This window comes from Aulonocara sp. 'chitande type north' Nkhata Bay, linkage group LG7 (genome assembly GCF_057382095.1).
Source record: "Aulonocara sp. 'chitande type north' Nkhata Bay isolate Kocher_YH1m ecotype deep benthic linkage group LG7, A_spYH_male_GT1.1, whole genome shotgun sequence".
NCBI classification, from domain to species: domain Eukaryota; kingdom Metazoa; phylum Chordata; class Actinopteri; order Cichliformes; family Cichlidae; genus Aulonocara; species Aulonocara sp. 'chitande type north' Nkhata Bay.
In genome coordinates this window covers 19,497,584-19,521,112 of record NC_141350.1, presented here as the reverse complement: position 1 = coordinate 19,521,112, position 23,529 = coordinate 19,497,584, and the positions used below count along the sequence as shown (strand labels likewise).

Sequence of the window (23,529 nt, the reverse complement as noted above, 5' to 3'; positions counted from 1 at the left end):
TTCACCTCAAACACACAACAGCATATTTGATAGGTACAACGGCATATTTTCAAGATGGCTTTATGGCCACTGGGAACACCAAAACAGATTACAAAAAAAAAGAAGAAGAAGAAGAAGAAAAAGAAAAACACAGACTTTCTCCAAGATTCTGTTTATAGCCCTTGAAACCATGTAGATACATACTTTTCAAACATGTCAGGGACAGGGAGCCATAAATGAGCGCGGAGGCAAACACCGCCTTTGAAGTATGACGTCGACCTCCGAAGTATTGACCACAAACGGGGCAAACTAACACAGGCGAGCTGTGTGTCAGCGAAAAGAAATGGCAACATATATAAGGGGTGAAATGGAAGAATGGATGAAGGAGACGAAGAGAGAGGGAGAGACTGGGAGAAACAGAGCTCTAGGAGATGTCGATTTTAGAGCTCGGAGCACACTCTCGTTCTGAGAAGCCCTGACTTAGAGCGTGGATTTGAGTCGGGATAGCTAAAAACCTCTCGGACAACTGTGTTCTCTTTTCTGATTGTTGTTTAAGTTCCTACGCAATGGAAGAACAACATAAATCTCAATTTCAAAGACAAACTTTAGAATAAATCCTAACTGCAGTGGGGCGAGTATCTGTTACCAAACACAGGGCTACACACATTGTCTTGGTGGAGTATAACATTGAAAAGGGACACGCAAAATGGGTATGCTTGTTGATTTTAGAAACGCTTCACTTGAACTCGCCATAAATCAATCAATGTCAACATGTTAGGATACACGTTTTCATATAGAATAGAAGCCCGATGTTTATTAGACAGAAGAAGAAAAAAAAGAAGAAGAATTAAATTTGGTCTGCGAAACGTGTGCATCACTACACTAGATGCAAACTTATCTAACAGGTATTTAACTTCTAAAAAATAATCATATAAATTTTTTTTTAAAATCCCCTGTTAGAAAGAAAAAAGGACATTCATCAGGTGCCTTCTGCATTCGCAGCGAACACTACAGCCTGCTGCTTCTTTCAATCCTGCTTTGCTTTCTCAGCTGTAAAGTAGCTCGAACTTCTCTGACCCTCTTTGACCCTCCGCTGCATACACGGTAGTTCATGGCAACGACGACATCCAGTTTGTCCAAAAGTGAAAGGTGGGCTCATTAAGTTTAATGTGCAACTAGAGAAATTTGCTTCCTTCCATAATGAACATTAGAGATGAATAAGGTCAGTTTGCGATAAAAATCCAACACAAGCGTCGAGGTGATAATTTTTAGCTCTGTCAAAGAAACCTCTTTTCAGCCTCCTTTGTTAGCTCTTTCTCATGTCCTTCACATGCTAATTTGCACAATCACAGTCTACCATGGGCAAACCCGACCAACAGACAACACCAAACAGAGAATTCCAGGGCTAAGCTTTTAAATCCCCGCATCATCAAAGTGCACAAATGCGAATCTGTTTGCTTAGTGTATGCTCTGTGTGTGCCAGCAGCTTGGGGGACAGCTCACCCACAGCCACACAGATCTCCAATAAGATAGACTGTCAACATGAACTTAAAAGTAAGCTGATGCATTTCAAAGCCCCGGCCTGTATAGCTTCCTCAGGTTTACAGGATGAGAGTCGATGCAAAAGTTGTGTCTTTTCATGCAAACTGTGTGCTGTTTAATCGACTAATGGCAGCGTCACTGGATTGTGGTTTAGCAGTGATGCTGCAGAGAGATGAGAGGAAAGGTGGGTTTTAATTTTAAAGCAGCAGGTGGAAAGTCTGATCATGTTACCACAAACCGTACAGAAACCTAAAACATTTAGAGTCCACCGTTAATTGCTCTTTCTATTCTGATTTTTAAGCTGGTAAAGCTGATTTTTCATTAATAATTTAACCTTAGCGCTGATAAAACATGATCATTTCCATGTTACATTGATCCCAAAAACTTCAAGACTAAAACAGTCACCAGGAAATGTAAATGAAACACTACTTTAGGTCAGTGTGAAGTCATTACTGTGGAAGAGCTTAAATCTTAACTGTGGTGAGGAGCTTAAAGATTCCATCACAGTGCAGTGTGGTGGCCTTAAGAGGAACTATCATCTGCGTCATGGCATGCAGTTTGCTTACAGCCACCTGCTTCATCACATTGAACACTTTGAACCTAACTGACAGGCTGTTACGTTCCCAGGCGTGTTTTCTACAAGAGGAAGGCCCTCGCAAAAATGCCCGAGGCACAACTTACTCAAGTCAAGTGAATAAATACTCTCCTTATTCCCCCCACCACACACACACAGACACATTAACAGCAAATCTAGCAGCATTTATAAATTTTAGCATTTTAGAGTGGTTTTACTTAAAACAAAATCCCTTACACGCCCACAGTTTTCAGACTGTTTCCACAGGCGAGGTGTGCAGTGACTCCAAAGGACTATATGGATATATACTTTGGCTCGGGGTGTATTTACTGCCCACAAAAAACTTGTTTTTACAGTTTTACATGCCAAAACATTTCCTGTATAGTTTTGATGAAGGGGTATTGTATTATTTTGAATCTATGTTTAAATGTTCTCCACGTGGCCTATCCTGCGGTTAATACACCGCTGAAAACATAGTTAAATAATCCAAACAAATAATGGTATGTAACTTTGATGTGCAAGCCATATACTTAGCAGCGTAGCCTACTTTTGTCTGAACCCCCCCAAGGAAAAAAAAAACACATCTATTCCAGCATCAGGTTTGGGGTCTCCGGGCAGCAAAGGATGGAGCAAAGGACCATGTAATTATTTTGGAAACTTTAAGAAAGCCGCCGTTCTGCGAAATACTTTTAATCCAGAGCTCAGCGCATTGCGGTGCCAATCACGTACGTGTTGCATAGGGGATAGTTTAAGATGTGGGCTCAAACGGTAACATCAAAATATTTGAAATCGGGGAGAGGTGAGGTAATGCGTGGTAGTCTTTCGCTCGCTCTGGCAGGTTAAAGGTGCTTCCATGCGTAAAAATGACCCACGTTGCGCGAAGTTTTTCTCACAAGGGGAAGAAAACAGAATCTCCGCATCTAATTGTCTTGAACATCTCTGCCACTCAGTGGCCAAAATGGACCAATGTTGCAGTTCCTACAGTATTATTTTTCCTCGATTTTGTAAAATGTTTTAAATCCAACAGCCTGACCCAAACGAGCCCTACTTACTCCGCAGACATGCTCGCTGAGGGGATGGCACATTAGAGCGTTGAGCTTTACGCCAAATTACTGCTTTCCCACGTGGACCCGGGTGTTTCTACTGATGAGTATTATCTTTTTTCTTCTTTTTTTTTAGTTTGGATAACATTAGTTCAGTTGAACAATCAAATATGCCGCCTGAGCTGCACTTCTGTTAGACCCGGTCCGTGTTCGATACAGTTTGATATCACGGTGTAAATAACTCTGACCTGAGGATGAGGGATGAGCGAAATAATCCACTTTTATCGGCTTTTGAATATTGGGGCGAAGAAAATATATCCCCTATTGAGAAGACTGAGGGTTGTGAGAGGAGGAAAGCCTAACCCGTGCATCTTTGTGTTGCTGAGGATGAGAGCGCGCACCCTGTGGAGTGAAGGACTCGTTAATTGGCTCGAACTTACAGGTAGCTGCCACTCGTCAGGATCAGGAAAATCTGCGGGTAGTAGACTGACAGCAGTACACTGCGCGACGAGAAGAGGATCATGATGACATTGAGCAAAACGGCCACGCTCGGTTTGAGTGAGACGAGACGGACTACGATGAGAGGAGGAGGGATAAAAAAAAACCTTCTTTAATCCCGGGCTTTAAATCCCCTTTTCCGCACAAAAATAAAAAAATAAAACTCGCTCTGCGTCGCCTTGTGTTTGCGCAGCGACTCTACGCAGCTCCAAGCTCCCAGGGCCGTGTGTGCGCCGAGATTGGCTCTGTCATCTCTCAGCAGCGGAGGCTGTTACACAGTACTGTGGGTTCCCGAGCCGGAATGATGATGGTTTTAGGGATTTTGCATGGCAGAAAAGTGCCTCTCTCCGCTCTCATGAGAGTCGTGCCTGCCATTGGGCAGGGAGAGACACTGCTATCCGCCCACTTTGCCACAGTGGGACAATAGGGTGACACTCATCTGATTCCCGTTGGACAGCGCTAAAGGTTTCATTCATCATTATCACCCCCTCCCCACCTACCGACACAGCCACACAGCCCCGCAACCTCCACCCCCAACCCCACCATCCAGCCAAAAATAAACAAACACAGAGGCTGGCTGCTTCAGCCTCACACCATCAGCGAGGCTCCATGTGTAAGAAATCAGCGCACGTCTTGGCAGGATGTGTCATTTTGAATCAACAAGTTGGCATCACGTTAACGAAGTGACTCTATCTATCTATCTGTCTGTCTGTCTGTCTGTGAATGGCAGATATGATTCTAGCTATTTTTCCATGCTGCTGTAAAGAAATGTCTTTGTCTGCTGTGACATTTCCATGGAAACATAAAGCATAATTCCCAGAAGCCAAACAGGGGTTCAGTGACCTTATTCTATCCTGCGGCAACACTATAACATTTCTATAGGCGTCTATAATATTTCTGCTCTGCCTACCTGTCTGCTGCGCTCTGTTGGCTGTCATCCTATTTTGAGACCCTGCTCTGAGGCAGGGTTTTCTATGCTCAGGGTGCAGGATTGATGGAAGTAAAGGCTTAAAAACTGCACTATTGTTGCCATAAACTGAATTTTTCTTTTCTTTTTTTCTTTTTTATTTTTTTTCTGACATGGTTTGGTGAGTGGAAGCTTTTTTTATCTTCTCAACATCGTGACTTTCACTCAACACCTGCAGGCTCCAGTTATTGTACACAAAGAGGGTACCATGAAAGACTTAGCCGGAGTAAAAGGATGGAAGGAATGAGCTAACTGCTCAGGATTAGTAAACAATAAGACAAGAGACCCCATAAAGGAGCTACTGTCATGTGACATGAACCCCGTGTGAAATCTGAAGTCAGTTCACGAGGTTCTGTCTATTTGATTCGTTTCGACCGCGCGAATCTCCGAGATTTGCGCAGTCGGAGCATTAACATCAAGCTGCAGGGGCCCAATCGTTCCATTTTACAGCTGAAAATGTGAGACAGGATAAGATCAGATCTACTTAACTGCCATTATAAGCACAAGCATACAACAAAGTTAGAAGCACTCCTGAACTTGATGTATATGACAAACATAAACAGTCTTACTATTAGAATAAAAGAGTCATAAATACATGTTCTATACTATTATGTGGTGTGGTCGTGTGTGACTGGTACCAGCTTTCATTTTTAATTATTAACTTTTATTTATTTCTTGGGCAATTGCTTAGAATTAACCCACTAAGCAAATGCAGAGTGGCTTAAAAACAACAGAACCTGTTATAAAGTCTACTTTTTATAACGTAGGTCCTGCTTTTGCTCTGATTCGGTTGGATCTGTCTCCTCTGCAGCGCAACGTTCCCGGTAGGCAGGGCTGCACAGGACCCCTGGGCCTTATTATGGCTATAGCAGCTAATTTATATTGGTTTCAGTGTATTAGATTCAGATGGGTTAGAACATGTACTCTTCGACTCACTGAGCATTTCACTAATAATTAATGTTTTATTAACAGTATGATGTTAAAAATGCGCAAAAAACCCCCCGAACTTCTGCTTATCTTCCTGGAGATCCTAACACGATCATGCCCGAGAGGCAGCAGAGAAGGAAGGCATGGACGTCCTTCTGTGTTTATGTATCAAGGTGAGGTATTGCAAAACAGGTAAAAACTCCGTCTGGGCAATGGAATGTGGAACTACAACTCAGTCTGCCGCTATTAATGAAGGTATGCAGGGCCGAGCTGAATCCGAGGCAGAGACAGCGGCTCAAATGATCCTCTGCAACAAAGCAGGAGTACCAGGAGGTGAATTAAATAAGCTTCTGTGGTAAACGCCGATCGATCGTACTGTCCGTTGGTACAAGAACAGACCTGCAATTTTTTTACGCATAACACCCCTCTCCAAGCTATAGCTGTGCACTTTGATGATGCAATGATTCTTACATGTTTAAACACACCTGGTTTTACTTTTTCATCCTCATGCTTCACTCTAAGGTCAGAGGGCAGTCGAATCTTTCCTCTACAATGCTTTTCCCCTCTGAAGCGTGCCTGACTGTCGCAACGAATTTCACACCGAGGCTCGCGGGCTACAGTGTCTCGATAAGTAACAACGACAAAAAACTCACCCAAGTCTGAGGTATATGATGCCAAAACACAGGAACACGTAGAGACTCCGTCTTCGGAGGGTTTCGTGCATGATCGTTGCCACTTTGTCCGGAGGCCATGCACTATAACATAAAGTGGCCACGCTTTCCGTTCACATTGGCAGGTTTCTTAGCCCTTCCAGATGCACGTGTACCGTCTGTTTCCCGCGACATCTAGCATAAGCTCCTTGGAAATAATCGACCGTGCGAAATCCATGGTCCGCGAGTACAGGTGAGATGCTGATGACGACCTGAAAGGTGGCTAAGAACTCCAAAATGAAACTCGAGAGAGGTTCGGACTTGAAAGGTGAATGAGTTCTTGGAGGAAGTGCCTCCTATTCGTCCTTACTTTGACGGTAAAACCTAATTAACAATTCCTACTTGCTGTGCCTTGCAGGTAGAAAGAGAGCGAGGGAGGGGGGAATAGTTGCGCATACTGCAGTGTCCTAAAAGAAAAGGAAAAAAACGCGGATTTCGTGGTGTTTAAAGCTTTGGAACATCGCTGCTTCTATATTTTGAAGACATCTTAAACACAGACCACGTTACTAACTTGCAACCGCCAGGTAGTCTAATACAGGTAACAAAAGGGCTCCTTGCCTCCTCCTCCTCCTGCAGCATGGATATGCAGAGGATGGGACGGGCTTCAGTGCTGAGCTCAACACGTGCAGTTGTTGTATGGAAAACTAAAAGGAACGAAGTGAAATGGCCTTTTATAGGCCTGTAGCCCCGGCTAGGCGCTTGCAACATTAGGCATTGCCCCACAAGTGATGGGCTACACCACAACAGTAAGCCCCATAAAATGAAGCAGAGGAGGAATGGCTTTCCAGCTGTTTGAGTGAAAAAAAAAATACCACTGCATGACTAATAATTAATAATAATGAACTGGTTCAGTAGGATTCTGTCAGTGATTTTGATTAACAGTGAAGTGCATGAACAAAAAAACATAAACAAAACCTCAATATTCGCATTTCTTGCCTATGAGCCAGGGTGATGTGAATTTTGAGCAGATATTCAGACTATGGAGTTAAATCCTTTGGGACTCCCTCTGGTGGCAAAAGGACACACACACACACACACACACACACACACACACACACACACACACACACACACACACACACACACACAGATAGATAGATAGATAGATAGATAGATAGATAGATAGATAGATAGATAGATAGATAGATAGATAGATATGCCACTTTACATGTCCTGCTTGTTTTTGGTTACTGGAGAAAATGTAATAAAACTGATAATCTGACGAGGCCACTCCAGTCTTAGAATTTACCTTAGTTCACTTTCAGGCACAACTGATCATATTTGATCAGAGTGATTTATTTACTTACTTACTTTAGCTAGTCACATTTCAAGGAACCCTTTTTCTCTTTACTCTTTAAATTTTATTGTCCCTGGTATGTTTCTCTAAAGAACGCATAAACCATCAGTTCAGTATATTTCCAAAGAAAGTACATGAAAAATAGCTAACGTGTTGTAATAATGATGCCATAAACTAAAATTACAGACATGAGCTATCTGAGCACAGAGACTGTCGGGCTGTTGTTCGCCACGAGAAACAGACAAAACCGCAGAGACCTTTGTTTCAAGACATCCCTGCATTGTGGTTTCAAGGCCTTTTCCTTCAAAACATGCCCATCAAAATTCCAGATGGAATTTAGAAATAATGAAAGTCAACATGCAGGCCCAGGGTGACATAAAAAAGACATGTTTTTGATGTCTGCCCTGTAAAAGATGGTCTTGTTTGTCTTCAAAATATACATAACTCATAGGCCTGGGTGGAGATGGTCCTGTTTAGTTTAATTAAAATGTTCAAAGGACTGACTCGTTTTGTTTTTTTTTTGTTTTTTTATTGAAGCAAGGCTCAAGACCCAGGACAGTGTGCGTCAGCATTGTTTGTCACTCGCCATTGTCATCACAGACGTGTCACACGCATCCAAACCGGCGAACACATTCCCGTGCGCACTAACACACACTCCTCGTCCCTCTGCATCCATGCAGTAAATCTGCGTACGGAGCCACAAATTAAACCGTTAGACACAAGCACTGCGGACACACACAGAGAATCTCTCACACACTGAAGCACTTGGGTGGCATGTGGAAGATCTTGTGACACACTGTTTATTTAACTTCAAAAAGAGGAGGCAGGGATGACAGCATTTAGGTCAACGAGGACATATCAATCTGCGTAAGTCATACGCCACATCACTGCCTCCGCTTTGTGCTGGATTTCAGGGCCATTGTATTCGAAATATTTCCATTTGCAGCCTCTTGAAAGGCAGTCACTGTCTTTGCTCTGTGCTTGCCATTTTTCTCAGTCTGCTCTATTACTTTAATAAGTGCCAGCCAAACTTTGTCTAGATTGGAGCATTGTGTATCTGTTCCTTTTCATCTCCGTGCTCTCTTCCCAAACTGCAGAGGGGAAAATTGTTGGGAAGGGAGGGAGGGGAAAAAGAAAAGAAAAAAAAAAGCAGATCATATTTTGGCAAGCGTGGTATGATATGTCGCACTGTCTTTTTGAATATTATTAAGTACTCTTGACCGACAACTAAATAAGAAAACCCACCGGTTGCCCATGTGTTTGCATGGGAGCTGGTTCAGCTGGAAACAGTGAGAAGGCTGAAACGCACAGTGTGCCAAACCACGGAGTGGCGTCTGGGGCTGGGTCCACCACATCTACGCTGGGCCCCAGGCAAGAGGGGGGAAATGGCTATATTGTACTCGCAAAGTCCCCCCTTTCAATCTCCATCAGACGTCTCCCTCTGACTCTCTGTTCCTCTTAATTTTAACACTTCCTTCAATTAGCCAAGCTCAGCCTCACTTTGTGAATACAGTGATGGAGATTTGTAGAAGCATGCTGGGAGTAACTGAAGTGCATATAAAATGTCAACTCATACATGGAACTGTGAGGTCAAAGGTTAGACCAACCCCGTCATTCCACCTATCCTTTTGAATGGATTTGACCTATTCGTCTCTCCTGTTCAGGCACAGCTGCAGGTAGGGAAACAGGGTGTGTTTGATTAATTCCTCACCATGCTTACTGATATATCAGTTAATTACAAGCTCATTTGTGTGCATATGTGTGCAATCATAGATCTGCTAGGCTGGGTCCGCATGAATCCCAGGCCCACTTCTTCCTGGAAGCTGAAATGCTGCACCATGCCCTCTTGATAGAAGGCAGCAGGGTTTTTTTTTCAACAGCTGGTTCCTCTCCACAGTGCCCAACACCACACTTGCTGAGATTGTATGAAGTTTGAACTGAAGCTTAAAGCGGGGAGAGTGTTTTTTTCTCATGTTAAAACCTTCAAACATTAATTTGCAATGTTGCTATTTTAAATAGGTTTCACTTCTTTGCAAGGCCACTAGCCAAACTGTCACGGGTGTTTTCCTGATCAGGCCAGGGTTCTTAAACAGTGCAGGGAGGCAGGATCAGTTTTCCCAAATCTGACAGTCTGGGACACCATGCCAAAGCTGTAGTCTATATTCAAGAACACACTCAGTAAAATGAATGAAATGACATAGAGGAAAGAAAAGAGTCAGGTTTCAACTTGGAGAGGTCTTAGAAAGACTGAAATTAAGATTTGTTGCTACTGTTCCATGTGTCTACGCGAGCGACTAGCTGAGGATGTATATTTGCACAAAAGTAATACAATATACACTTGATAATTACTGCATGCAGGAGTTCGGCAGGAATACATTTTATTGGAACAAACCTTAGCATGCTCATCAAACGACATGTGTCACATAAAAGACAGCATAATTCACGGTTTGTTTTTCAGATTTTACATTGTCTGCTCAAATACTTACTGATATTCCAGCTGATACTGCTAATGACCAAAAAACACAGTGAAGTCACATCAGTAAAATACATCTATCCCCTCCCTCAGTATTAAAGTTGGGGTCTTTTTGTTGTTGTTTTTTTAATCACGTGTTTTGATGACTCTCCAGAATCCTTCCCAAGTAAAAAATTCAAAATTATATGTCATCCGGGGATCATAATGTAATGAATGTCTATGCCCACAGACCTAGTATGTCAAACACAGTTTGACTCATACACGCACAATAATACACAAAGCCACACACTCGAAGAAACCTTCGGAAGGAAATGAAATGCTACCTTTTCACTCTTCAATAGTATTTGATTGGTCTGACTGCCCTGGGCAAACATTTTGCCTTCAGTTGTTTTCATTAAATCAGATGGGTAGGAAGCCCTTGTGTGCCACAGTCTAAGCATGGGCCTGTCACTTGGAATGAACACGGGATATATATCCATATATCTTGTTTATTTGTTGTTGTTTTGATTTTTTTTACTTCACTGGATCAATATTATTGGGACTAAAATCCCTCTTACATTTAGCAACACTGAAAAAGCTATAATACAAATACAATTCAGTTCAAGTTTGTTTATATTGTGCCAAATCAATCAATCACAATAGTTGCCTCAAGGCGCTTTATATTACAAGGTACAGACCCAACAATTATACCGAGAAAACAATCAAATGACCCCCTTTGAGAAAGCACTTGGCGACAGACGGAAGGAAAAACTGCATTTTAACGGGAAGTGAGAGCAAAATTTCACACGTTCAAGGCAAACACAGGGACAATTTATTTCATGGCTTAAAAACACATAAATCTGACCAAAAACAAAGTATATCAATCACATTTTAGCTTCCTTGGTCAGAGAATGGAACCCTAGCATTTACATTCACAATAAAATCTGACAGACATGTGGCTTGTGTCTGTAGCAAAGAACCCCCAGACACTGTGTGCAGTGGAGCGAATACAAGCAGTGCTCTTTGTTGCCCTCTAACAAGCCTGTGGATATGAGAAAAGCTCTGAAAAGACAGAGTCCACATCAATTTGGCACTTGAGACACAATTTCATCTGTAATATTAACATGACTTGTTCCCTGTGCCCAGAAGCAACAATTCAACTGCATAATTTCTGTTATATATTTTTTTAAACCCAACACTATCAGAAAAAAACAACTCATCAATAAAGCATAAATCAAATATAACAAGTAAGCTTGAGGTTTGCTTGAGGACTTCAGTGTTTGTAATTCTGCAACATTCTCTGTAGTACTTTAAAATAAGCAGCTTATATAATTGATTCCAGTGCATGCTGGTCCACTGGCCAAGAGCTATTAGTGACTGTGCTTTGCCTCAATAGGCAGGAATATGAATGAGATAACATTGCAAAACTTCATTAGGTATTAACTTTCCTCCACTTTTCAGGTAAACTTTGCGGACACATCAAATGCACACTTTGGTGTTGGAGTTTACATACCTGTGAAGTCTAAATGGGCTGCATTGACTTAAGGTGTGGTGCTATATTTGTATCTGGCTGCAGTTATGGACAGGTACAAGTGCGTGGACATGTGCACACATATGCACACATATGCACACACACACACAAATGCAAACATCGATCTGAACAGCTGGGAGTGTTTGCAGTGCGAGCGGGTCTTTCGTTCTCCTCTCTGTCTCACACAATGACCCATGCACTGTCTGTGTTTGCACTTCTCCCAACTCAAACAGCGTGCGTTTCCGTCCCATGGCCGTTCAAGCACACTCTGAGGCTTGCTTTTGTGAAAGCTCACACGAACTGGGAAGGCTTGGCCTCGGGTCACACTGAGAAAACAAGGGCCAAGTTCATTGAGAAATCAAGCAGAATCTTAGAAATGTACCTGATACATTTCTCCCAGTGTTTTCTCCACACTTCTGATAATGTTTTGGCATTCCAGTCAGGTTCACAGAGATATTGGCCACACATCTTTTCAATCACAGTCACAAAGACAAACGTGCTTTGGGGAAGAAGCTGGTGGAAGCTCATCGTTCTCACTCGGTTACAGAGCAGTTCATAAAAATGTGGCTAACAATGAACTCCAGACTCCCTGTGCAAAATGAATAAAATATATTTTCACAAAAGCATTCTCCTTTATTGTCTTACATCATTCAGTTTTTGAAAATGAATTTACATTTAAGTCAAATTAGCTTCAAAGGAAATTTGTTATTATTTATTTTTGCTGACAAACCCAGCATAAATCACTAGATGTGAGTGCACAAGCTAAGTGTCCTTTTTTTTGAAAACCTTCTTGAAAATCTTTGACCGTTCTCACGCCGCTCCATCTTTGCATATGCCTTTCTCCTCAATCCATCCCCACTGTTTCTCCTCAGCACTGCGTTTGGCAGACTGAGGACTGACTGACTCTATACTGATGGCCTGATATGTTTGGATATAAGAATGTGGTTTTGCTTTTTTTTGGCACTGTATGTAAAAGGGTCTTTTCATATACTATCCCAGCACCAAACACAGCATATGTAAAATGTAAAGGCCATCTGCGGCATCCACTGCTCGCTGATGGCTTGGCAGTTGTATAGCGAGGCATAATAATAGTGGTCTGATGCACTGCAGTGTGTGATATTTGCTGTGCGCCTATTCAGGTTTGTTGACGTAAAGTGATATTTAAGCTAGATTTCTGTTGATATAAGAGAGCAATTAGCTTGACCAATCATCCTTAAAATTTCCTCTGTGGTGCATGCCAAGATTTCGTGTTATGCAATGGTTATATTTCTTCCTTGCGAGTTTAAAGTGCACATACAACAGCCGGTACATTTTGTTATAATTTTTTTAAGTTTCACAGTTACACAGGGCGGCAGTCACAGCCAGCTATTTTCCTTATTTTTTATGCGATTTAACCTTTCAGTTTAAAGAAAAAAAGGAGACGAAAAACAATTTGTGAAAATAATCTCGGTAAATATAGCAATAACAATTTTAAATAGTAGGCCACAGTAAACACATGACCCACGACTATTGTCATAAATGCTGTAAACCATCACCCGGTAACTTTACAAAAGCCAGTAAAAGATAACCAGTTATGAAGTCTGAATGTAGACGTTTTTTCACATTAGATGAAGTTTGATCAGTTATCATTGCCAAAGTCAGGAAGCACAGAAATACAGTCACACGGTAACATGTCACGTGACCCATGTGACCACATGTCCATCTGCAGTAAAAAAGAAAATACTGATAAAAGGTATAAAATGTTGAGTATGTGAACCACACCAGTCACAGCACTTTTTTGTGTTATTTGACAGTTTTATATAACAAATGTCTTTTTTAATAAGTTTCCTCACCCTATCATTGCTATTGAATAATATGAAATGTGGGCTTGGGGGCGTGAGAACATTTTTCATCTTCTGAATTGCAAAAGAAACTGTTTCAGAAACACTGAGTTAAACTGAATGGTGTGTAATTCATATGCCATTTCATGACAGCAGGCCCCACTGGTACGCATTACTGTAGGTTGCTTTTGCATGAGAGCTGGATGTAGAGTATGTGCAAGACAATAAAGTAGCATGTTGAGGCATGAGGCACTGGCCTCGAGGCAAGTCGGCATAACAGTATGGAGTAAGAAGCGGAATGGAGAAGAAGGAAAAGGACGAGAATGAAGAATCTCTGTCATAAATTAGAGGATTACGTTTACGCCTACGTTGCATCTAACCATTCTTCTTCTTTCTAAGCATGTTTTCCTTATTTGAAAGACTATGCAAAGCACACCTTTAAAACAACCTTTTAAATTCCTTTCATTATAGACTGTTAATTTATTATCCCAGTTAAAGATCTTTGAAGTGACAAGAAGTTAGCAACAAAAAACAATCACGCCGGAATCAAAGGTAAATAATTTCTATCAGTTGCCATGAAAACTCTGTCTGTATTGTGAGTTACTTAATGAAACTCCAGTCTCAGGTAAGTTGAGAGCATTAAGAGCTTCTCTGGCATCCCCAGACTGATCCTGGCATCGGGCTGCTTGTCAAACACAGGTTCTCTTTGTTGTGTCAGCCACACACTGAACCTTGCAGGGGCCTCACGTACACAGAGGAATGTTTGGATGGATCTGTTACACAGCCACACACGGCTTGTTTGCCTGTTTGACTCCACAACAGTAATCTGACATCTAAACTGGGTCGAGGAACTTCTTGTAGCTCCTAAAAGCTGGACAGCGTATAGAGAGAGAGAGCTGGGAGAAGAATTCTAGAGACAGAGACGCCGAGAGAGAGAAATCATTGTCAACAACAGTGAATGTCCCTGCCCTGGTGACACTGGTACAGACACACTGGAATATTGGTGTCTTGCTTAGTTGTCATGCATTTCAAGGGTAAGCAGACCCAGCGTAGATGTTGTTTTTCCTAAAGAAAAAAAATATGAATGAATATATACGTCTTTTTCTGTTTGCTTCCACTTGATCGCTTTCCAAGTTGCCTCGAGGACACACGATTCCACACAATTTGCATATGCTGTCAACACACACTCCATTTCAACTCTCACACTGGCCTCCCGTTAACCCTACGTTTTTCTTCCTGCATGTTTGTGTCTGCAAAAGACCACTTTGTTGTGTCTGAGCAGCGAAGCATCGCAGTGAGGAATGACTTCCTGTGAAAAAGTGACTGCTATTTCAACTCGAGAACTGGTCTGTCTGCGGTTTGTCTGTCTGTCGGTCTGTGTGTCTGCCCTCAAGTTTCCCCTCGGCACTCAGAGGAAGAAGACATTTCCGCAGAGACAGAAGAGTGACAGGCAGCATTGCTAAAGCCATAGCTCCCTGTCAGCATTCTCATCTCCACTGGAACTGAAAACAGAGAGGATCTTGGGCTGCTTGACAACATTGTGGGGGGGGGGGGGGGGAGACACTTCACAACTCCTTCGGACTGAGTCTGTGGTTGCTCTGAGAAGTTCCATCTTTCTTCTAACCTCGTTCAGGTCCTCCTTTCATCTGGTGTGAGGCTTTTTGGGTGAAGATTACAAGAGTTAGAGAAGAGAAACCATACTCCACACTGAGGCTAGAGCCATTACCTCAGCCTCTACCAGCATGACAATGATATTTTCAGTCTTAGCATAAACCCTTTTATAAACTATAGCTGCAGAGACATGAAAGGCTTTCCATTTGGTTTTATTTTGTTGCGGTACAACACTTTTTTTTTTTACTGCATGCTTTCCTTCAGAATTAACAGAAGGTCTCCTTTGTTTAGACCATCTTAGAACGTTTAGGACATCCAAGAGCAAAAGTCATTATGGGGATTCTTTTAGAGGCTGTTGCACTGTAACTGTGGAGTGGTAATATAGTGTTGTGGTGATGTGGACGATATAGGCATGACTCGAAAAATCTTCAGATCACACTGTAATTTGGAATTAGTTATTGAACAAAAGGGATTAAAGGGAGTAGACTGGAGATCACTATTATTATTAGAGCCACATCTACCGCGTCGCATTTTCCGGCCTCCGAATTCAATTGCGACATAATCAAAAGTGACTCTAAGAAAACAGAGACCAAAAAATGTTCTTCCATTCCCCATATGCTGAGTATTCAGAGCATTTATTTTATCCTTCACAGAATTTATTTGTTTTTGGTCAAATCGGCCACCTCCGTATCTCCCTGAGCCAATATTACACCCCGGAGTGGTTGGTGTATGAGTGGATTAGAACTTTTCCATTGACCAGCGGTTTGCAGAGGTTATAATCTTGCACCCCAAAGACAGATTTCCCGTTAAGCCTAGGAAAGCTGTCTGACACTGCTTACTGGAATCTACCAGAATTTGTAGAAAATGCCTGCTGGCAGAGACACAGATGCACATAAAGCTCAGAGAAAGTGGCAGATAGCACATGTGAACAATGCAATTTCTCCTATTATATCAATGGTGCACGAGAGCAATAACTTTGTCTGTCTTTTATCTACATTTAGCTCGAACAGAATAATGGCTCCCAAGCGTACACAGTGCTGGCGCCTCATGCTGTCGGACAGATAAATCATTCATAACCAAGCGATTAAATATATTTAGGGATATATTGGTGGTTAATGGGTGGTTGGATCCTGGCACTCCTGTATAAAATTCAGATTTGACCGCTGTCATCAGGAACCCATTCGAATGATGATGTGTTTGGGAATCCATGCCCATCTGTGTGTGGTATAATAAATTAGAGCAATATGTCAAGAATCCGTCCAGGACATTATAATCTACATACATATGACGTAGAAAAAAAAAACTTTTGTTAAAATATTGATCTGTGGGGTGTTATCTGCAAGACTCTCTCTCTAACAGTCATGTTGAGTAACACATGACCCTTAAGAACACTGCAAAATAGTTCTCTATCTTCAGATGTTACCGAGATTATCTGTAAAGCTTTAGGCAATGCAAATTTGATTCTCTGCTTTCTACTTGTGGTCGAATATCTATGGTTTAATGATTTTGTGAACATTATAAGCCCCCATTAAAAAGACACGCAAAGCAAAGTGGCAACTGAGCCTTTCCAGTAGGTGGAGACAAAGTATGCAACACAAACTCCTGCCAGATAAGCTGTTATTTGAAAGTCAGTCTACTTTCTACTTTTGTTAATTTCCAGTTAACTATAAAGTACATGGACACAGAGAGAAAACAGGAAATTAAAAAGTTTTTTTCCATTGAGGAAAAGAGCAGCAGTGATGGTGCTGAAGTGATTTTTAAATCAGAACTATGAACACAAGCTGTTAGACAAAACAGAAAAGAGATGACACAGATTCCATAGAAAGAGAGCTGATCACAGAGCTTTACTTTTTATATGCATTAAATCTTTTAGGAGTAAAGTTAAAGAGAGCTTGTCTCAGCGCTAAGGTTTAGTGGACGCCCAGCAGAGGGAGATGTTGCACAAGCTTAGAGCTACAAGTGGGAAGGAGATTCTTAAGCAGTCCCCATAGCAGAGCAACTGGATCCAGCCCACACACTTCTTGCCCTTTCTCCATCTTAACTCCTGCCATCTCTTAAACTATGACTATGATAACAGACCACTGTAGCGCTGCTAATGAAGCTTTGTGACAACATGTAAATGCTATATTTGTATATCTGTTCGTCACTGGTCTGCAATTGTGTTTTTGTTCAAAGTAATCGGTAAAGTTAAATTAAATCTGTAAATAAAAAGGAGTATTGAAAAGTGTCAGCTGTGCAAAAAGCCATCTATGCAACTAAAGTTTATATCGGGACATTTGCTATTAGTCTGTGATCCAATGGCAGAAATGCTCCTGTGCCGATATGACTTTTTGAATTCTCTCTTGTCTTGATCACATTTTTTGTCTGCTTTTTACTTGACAAGGCTCAGAGAAAAGGCCTCTTTTACTCTTTTCTTCCCACTTTATTAATCACCATGAACTAAAGTTGAGACAGATTGACCAGCTGGCTAATGGAGACCCAGTCCCTGCTTGCACGCTATTGCACACATGAATATCATTAATAACTTCATTAGCACTTCCTGACTATGGCCGACACCACTGTGGAGTGGATTGCCAACTTGATTGTATATGTGTGCGTAAGTAACTGTAAGGGGTTGGCGGTGGGGGCTTGAATCTTGATTGCATACCACATTCTAGATTCAGAGGAACACATCTTCTCCAATTCCAGCCTCGCCGTGTGATTGAAACAATGTCTGGCTCGGACACACCACACTCCAAATCCCACCAGACATATCAATGTACAGTAACTGTACCCCTATTAAGACTCAAAAGGAGCTTGATCAGAGATAAACATTGTGGCCATTGCTCTGAATCAAAGTGCATTTTAGCACCGGGTTCTGTTTTAGCATGGAGCACAAACCACTTAAAGATCAAACATATGTTAATACTCTGTTTAATAGATAAACCTCTGGTAGAGCTTGACTGTAATTAAGAGCTGAACCTGTCTCCTCTCATAGTGTGTGAACTGACATAAAAAGTCTGGAATATACATATATAGTGCTATACACAACTTTCACTAACTAAATAACAACCGCAAGTGCACTCAGTGACCTGGTTATTCCCCTGTGAGGAAATGTCACTCATGTCCATGAGTGCATGAAGTAAAGATTTTAAATATTGCAGAGCAGCATGGTTCTTATCAGCACCATGCATTTTAACTACAGCCTTTCTGTAACCACAATACTACTTAGGAACTTGCTTGCTTGCTTGCTTAAGAGCTCCTCAACCATTATAGACAAACTGTCCTCTGTGTATGTGTCTTAATAGAAAAGATTCTATATTAAATTAAATTTTTATCTACACTTATTCTTCACAATCTCATGAAGAAACTAAAATCAAAAAGTATTGGTTGAGTAGCCAAGATCAGACCTAAAGTTTTTCTGAAAGTCTCAAAGCAAAGTTCTAAATCTTAAATCAATTAAGCAACAATTTTACAACGAATGGCCTGCTTCTGGGGTTCAATTCACTTCAGTTCATTTCAATTCACTTTTATTTATATAGCACCAAATAACAACAACAGTCGCCTCAAGGCACTTCTGCTTACGTTGGCTCTACTCCAGATACCAGATACTCCTGCTTTGCATACTCAATGGTGCATTGAAAATGGTGTATACTTTTTACCATTAATCATTTTAAAAGTAACATAGATTATAGGCACAAACCGACTTGGGAACCTCATCATTAGTAAAAAGCTGATAAAAGATTAGACCACTGAACCCAACACCCTCTACCCTTTGGCTGTCCCTAGAAATTCTACCCATAAAAATTCTGAACATAGTTGTGCCAAAGGGCAGCCCTGACCAACACCCACCAGGAGTAAATCTTACTTGGTGATATCAATGTGAACCAAGCTCTCACTACAGGCCTTATAGGCCAGTCTCATGAAGAACCCCTTATGGGACCCCAAGATGGGGTCAAATGTTTTCTCCAATTTCACAAAACATATGTCAACTTGTTGGGCAAACTCTCATATCCTTGAATATCTTTAAGACCAGGGCTTTTTTTACTTCTTAATCCCAGACTCAATCATACCCTGGCATAGCCCTTCCCAGGGAGGGTAAAGAGCGTTATCCTTGTGATATCGTACATACCCTTTTCTGTAACCTTTCTTGACAAGAATGAGCGCCACCCAAGCTTGCCAATCCAGGGATATTGTTCCCAGCTTCTACACATTGTTGCAAAGACCTGTCAACCTTTATAGCCACACCAAAGCCTTGAGGAACTTGGGGCGCACTTTATCTGCCCAAGGAACCTAGCCAACAAATAGTTTTTAACTACTTTGAGGAACTCATCCACAATGATAGGCAAGTCGTTTCCCTTCTACCCAGTTGCTGCTTCCTTTATGTAAGGTGTGTCAGTAGGATTGAAGAAATCCTCAAAGTATTCCTTCCAACACTTGATTATAGCCTCATTTCAGGTCAGCAGGACTCCATCACTAGAACATAGAGTGTGAGCAGGAACCTTCTTTCTTTTCCTGAGTTCCCTGCCAGTTTCCCAGAAAAGCTTTGAGGATGACCGTTTTGTAGTTTGACATAACTTATCCCACTCCCAAATTTTGATTCCAGAACTGTGCCCTGCTTTAGCTGTTGGTACCTTTGTCCAGAATCCCATAAGACAAGGAAACTTGACGGATGTTTGATGTGTACTATTTGGTCTGGGGATTGTCACCACGACAAGACTAACCACTTTAGTTGTCCAAGTGCCTCAGCAATGGAGGTGCAGGATATGGTCCAGTTTTTGGACCATTTACTTTGAGTTTCTGGGTGGGATGCAAGAAGACAGGTCAGCAGGACCTGCAGTCTTCTGCCTGAGGAACTCGCAGAAGACTGGGCACAACAATCAGGACACACTTCCCAGCCCACAAGCACAGGTAAGCAACCCTTATGTTCACTGGGTTGTCCAATGTTCAAGCCACAGGGATATAAGTAAGGGCAACTTTACAATGATTTGAGCCCAGTTTTATCTAATATCTCTTGAACTCATGCACACACTTGGGCTCACAAGGGGCTCTCCTGGGGCTCTTTCAATCACCAAGGCCTGCGTTAACTACCACCAAAGTCAACAAAGTAATGGACACCTACGACTCCTCCAGGAACTACACCATAGCAGTTTGTTTCCCTTTCAAAACAGTAATATCAACTTTCATGGTTCATTCAATAGGTAAGATATTTTTAAATCACTCTTTATAATGACAACAACAAAAACACTTCCGGCTTGTCTTCCCACTGTAGATATTCATCACAGTTTATCAATCCATTTCACTTATTCTGTTTCGTGCATAATTATAATGATATTGAATCGGTAATAAATAAATAAAAATCCCAAAACTACAAAGGATAAACCCAAGCTTGTGAAAAATTGTAACCACCCTTTAACGTAGTAGGCAAATTAGTACATAACTGTCATATTTCCCACTCTTTTTTTAATCAAAAAACTTTCTCCCTATGCTTTTTCTGTATGTGTCAGCAGATATCCTGATGCAAGTGACAGGAAAATATACTGATACTAATTAGATTATGTTTTGTCCAAATGCTTCAAAGATTTCAAGAAGATAAAAATCAAGGTCCACTGACCCAGTAAATTATACTTTCTGAGTGTGCACCAAATTTTCTATCCATATACAATCAATCTTGCTGCGTCTAGACCCATTTGCACCTCTTAACAGAGCAGACCCCGGAGCTATAAACTGCTCGACTATGACACCCGCTGCATGTGTAAACTCCACTGCTCAAGTTCTTTTCTAATCATACGGGTCAGATAAAAGTTCAGTGAGTAATATTCACATGTGTGCCAATTTAAGCTGATCTCCTTCCTTTGCTGTTTAGTCACTGCGCAGGGTTAAAATGTACCCTTTGGCCATACTTTTCACCATGTCAAATGCTGCACTTTATGCAGCTGAAAGTGAATGCAGATGCTTTTTAAAGATTAAATTGAGAACAAGAGCCAAAATGTTACGTAAAGGCTCCATGGGCTACTTTTGATTCATTGTGACTTTTTCTCTTCAATTCTCAGTTAAGCAAAGGTTTTTCTTGTTGATCATTCTTTCACTTGTGCCACCATTCCCATTCCAAAGTCATTTCCGGTTCACCGTACCCCTTCTAGCTCTGTCACTGGGGGAGACAAGTTTCTGCCACTGATACATGGACAAAGTGCAAAGTTGCAAAGTGACACCAGGAGGCCCAGTGTGCTGATTCAGCCAGTGCAGAGGAGGGGTGAAGGGGAATAAAGACAGAGGTAGGGAGGAACAAAACCATCTCCATGCAGCAACTGAAATCTCGAGCTGAGCTCTGCGCCAGAGATGGCGCTCTGTATGAACAAGACTTTGGGCATTTAAATACAAAAATAAAATGGAGGTCCACAAAAAGGAAGCTCAATCTCCTCTGGTGATAAGGTGTTTACAGTAACATACACTGAAAACACTCCTATAAATAGCCTTCTTGTGAATGAGTCCCATTTTCCTTTCCACACATATGTGCATTTTTTTTAGTGCTTTACAGTCCTAAAAGATCCTTGACCTTGCCTGACCTGCGAGCATTCCATCACAAAGGAAGTGATTGTTTCAGCACAAGGACAATGTGTGTTTGTCATCTCTGGAAGGAATCTGTGTGTGTGTGTGTGTGTGTGTGTGTGTGTGTGTGTGTGTGTGTGTGTGTGTGTGTGTGTGTGTGTTTGTTTGGGGGGGGGGGGGGGGGTCTTTTTATGGCCCGGGAGGCGAGGGGAGTAAGAGTGCAAGAGATATACAGTATTGTATTGTGCAGTGCGCAGCGTTGATTGCTCCATGCTGTAAGTTCTTTGAGGTCACTTACTGTAAAGGAAAGCATGTTGTCCAGTGATAAATCCACAAGCCTGACTGAGTCTTTCCTGTTTTTTTTTAGACCATTGGTATGCAATGAAGGATTTTGTATTTCATTGACTTTTTAAATATAACATCCTCCTACCTTCCTACCTTTGAGTTATGGTGATTCATGCCCACAAAACAGATTTTACAAGTGAGGTGCAGTAACCACTGGATGATACTAGTGTTTTGAAGTGTGAGGCCAACATGATCATTTCATAAACAGAAAGGCAGCATTTGTCAAGGCTCCTTCTGACAGTTCATTATAACGTGATGAATAACATATGCCGTGATGAATAACAGAGCTGCAGCAGGGTTGTGGGGATGGCCCAACAGACAATCTGCAACAGCAAAGAGGGATAAAAACCCCAAATAGAGACCCTCCCAGTGCACTGAAAGGGATTAGATGCGGTAATGCCCTGACAAACACTCAACAATAAATGAACTGTATGCCACATGCAAAAATATCTTCTGAGTGTGTGTGTCCACACAAATGTCATACAATAGAATATAGCATGCTACAAACATGCAACGTAAGAATGGATGCTAAACACACGTACACGTGTTTGAGCCTAAATGTTATTCCTGCTGCACATGATAGCATGAATATAACAAAGAAAACAAAATTTCCTGCTACATTTTGATATTTCAATGTCAAACCAACTGTTTTTCATTTGCACTGGCTGGGGTGAGTGAGTTCATGGAGTCTCATGACCGAAAATAGAAAGCTCAACTGAGTGTGTTATCAAGGCCTGCCCCACATCTTGTTAAGGCACGTCTGCCAGCCCATCTAAGCCTATCACTGCGCAACAAACAGGACCGACATACACACACCCACAAACGCACTTGGTAGCATAGGTGCTCATCCTTTCAGTCTTGTCCTTAAAAGCAGGTCACAGATGAACTGGGAATCCCATTGTCTGTTTGTGTCACGACATTTCTGGTGCTGTGTCTGTGTCAGGTTGACTTCTTGCAGGAAACAGCATATGGTGCAGCTTTTGTCAACAATAACAGGGTGAAGTGCAAGACCATGAAAGCCCATGTGATCACTTTACCTGAGATGACCTTTCCCCACATACACATGACTCACACTGGACTTTGCTTCCTTTAGGATGTAACATGAACTTCTCCAGATTAAACGAAACTAACTGGTTTGCACCAGGACCATAAATGTCTATCAGTTGTGAGGTACTTTTAATAAGTCTTGACTAAATTTGTGTTCCCTTTTGTAAAACAAATATTTAAAACAAGTTTAGTTTAATGCCCTCTTACCTGCATTGCTATAGGAAATGTGTCTGGTATTTGGTTGTGCATGACAGTCAAATTAATCTTCTCAAGCTCAAGCTGATGAACAAGAGATAGGAATAAGTGACAAGGTAGAGGTTTCATGATTGGATTAAATAACATTCACGGAGACAACATGGACTTGTGGATCCAGATCTTATTTTTTATGTACTGAAAGACCCCATTTCTAATTTGACAGCTTCTTGGCAGGCTGTTGGAAGTTAACTTCAGCACTGGAGCTATTAGCTTAAGTTATGTTAAAGCACAGAGACGTGGCTCAACAGAATATAGTGTTACTTTCCAAACACTGCTCTTAATTAAACTCAGACTCAGTTGCGCTTTAACATGTACGCCCTCCAAAAACTAGATGTGCTTGATGAAACATACATGATTAAAATGTTTTGTCTCCTGGATGGTTTCTACAGAATATTAAGGGTTT

The 23,529-nt window shown here is 41.6% G+C and overlaps 1 protein-coding gene across 2 annotated transcripts in view; it reads right to left on the bottom strand.

Moving 5' to 3' along the window:
* The window catches only part of wnt7bb (wingless-type MMTV integration site family, member 7Bb), a 31,806-nt gene extending 24,938 nt beyond the window's left edge, over positions 1-6,868 (bottom strand). The window contains exon 1 of one of the 2 annotated variants that reach the window (XM_086299270.1): positions 6,184-6,868. In XM_086299270.1, coding sequence (XP_086155396.1) covers positions 6,184-6,254 — 71 coding nt within the window. In that variant the 5' untranslated portion in view covers positions 6,255-6,868. Of the gene's footprint in view, positions 1-3,578; positions 4,103-6,183 lie in introns of those variants that run through there. The other variant, XM_086299271.1, reaches the window with a different exon arrangement.
* Between the last annotated feature and the right edge of the window lie 16,661 nt (positions 6,869-23,529).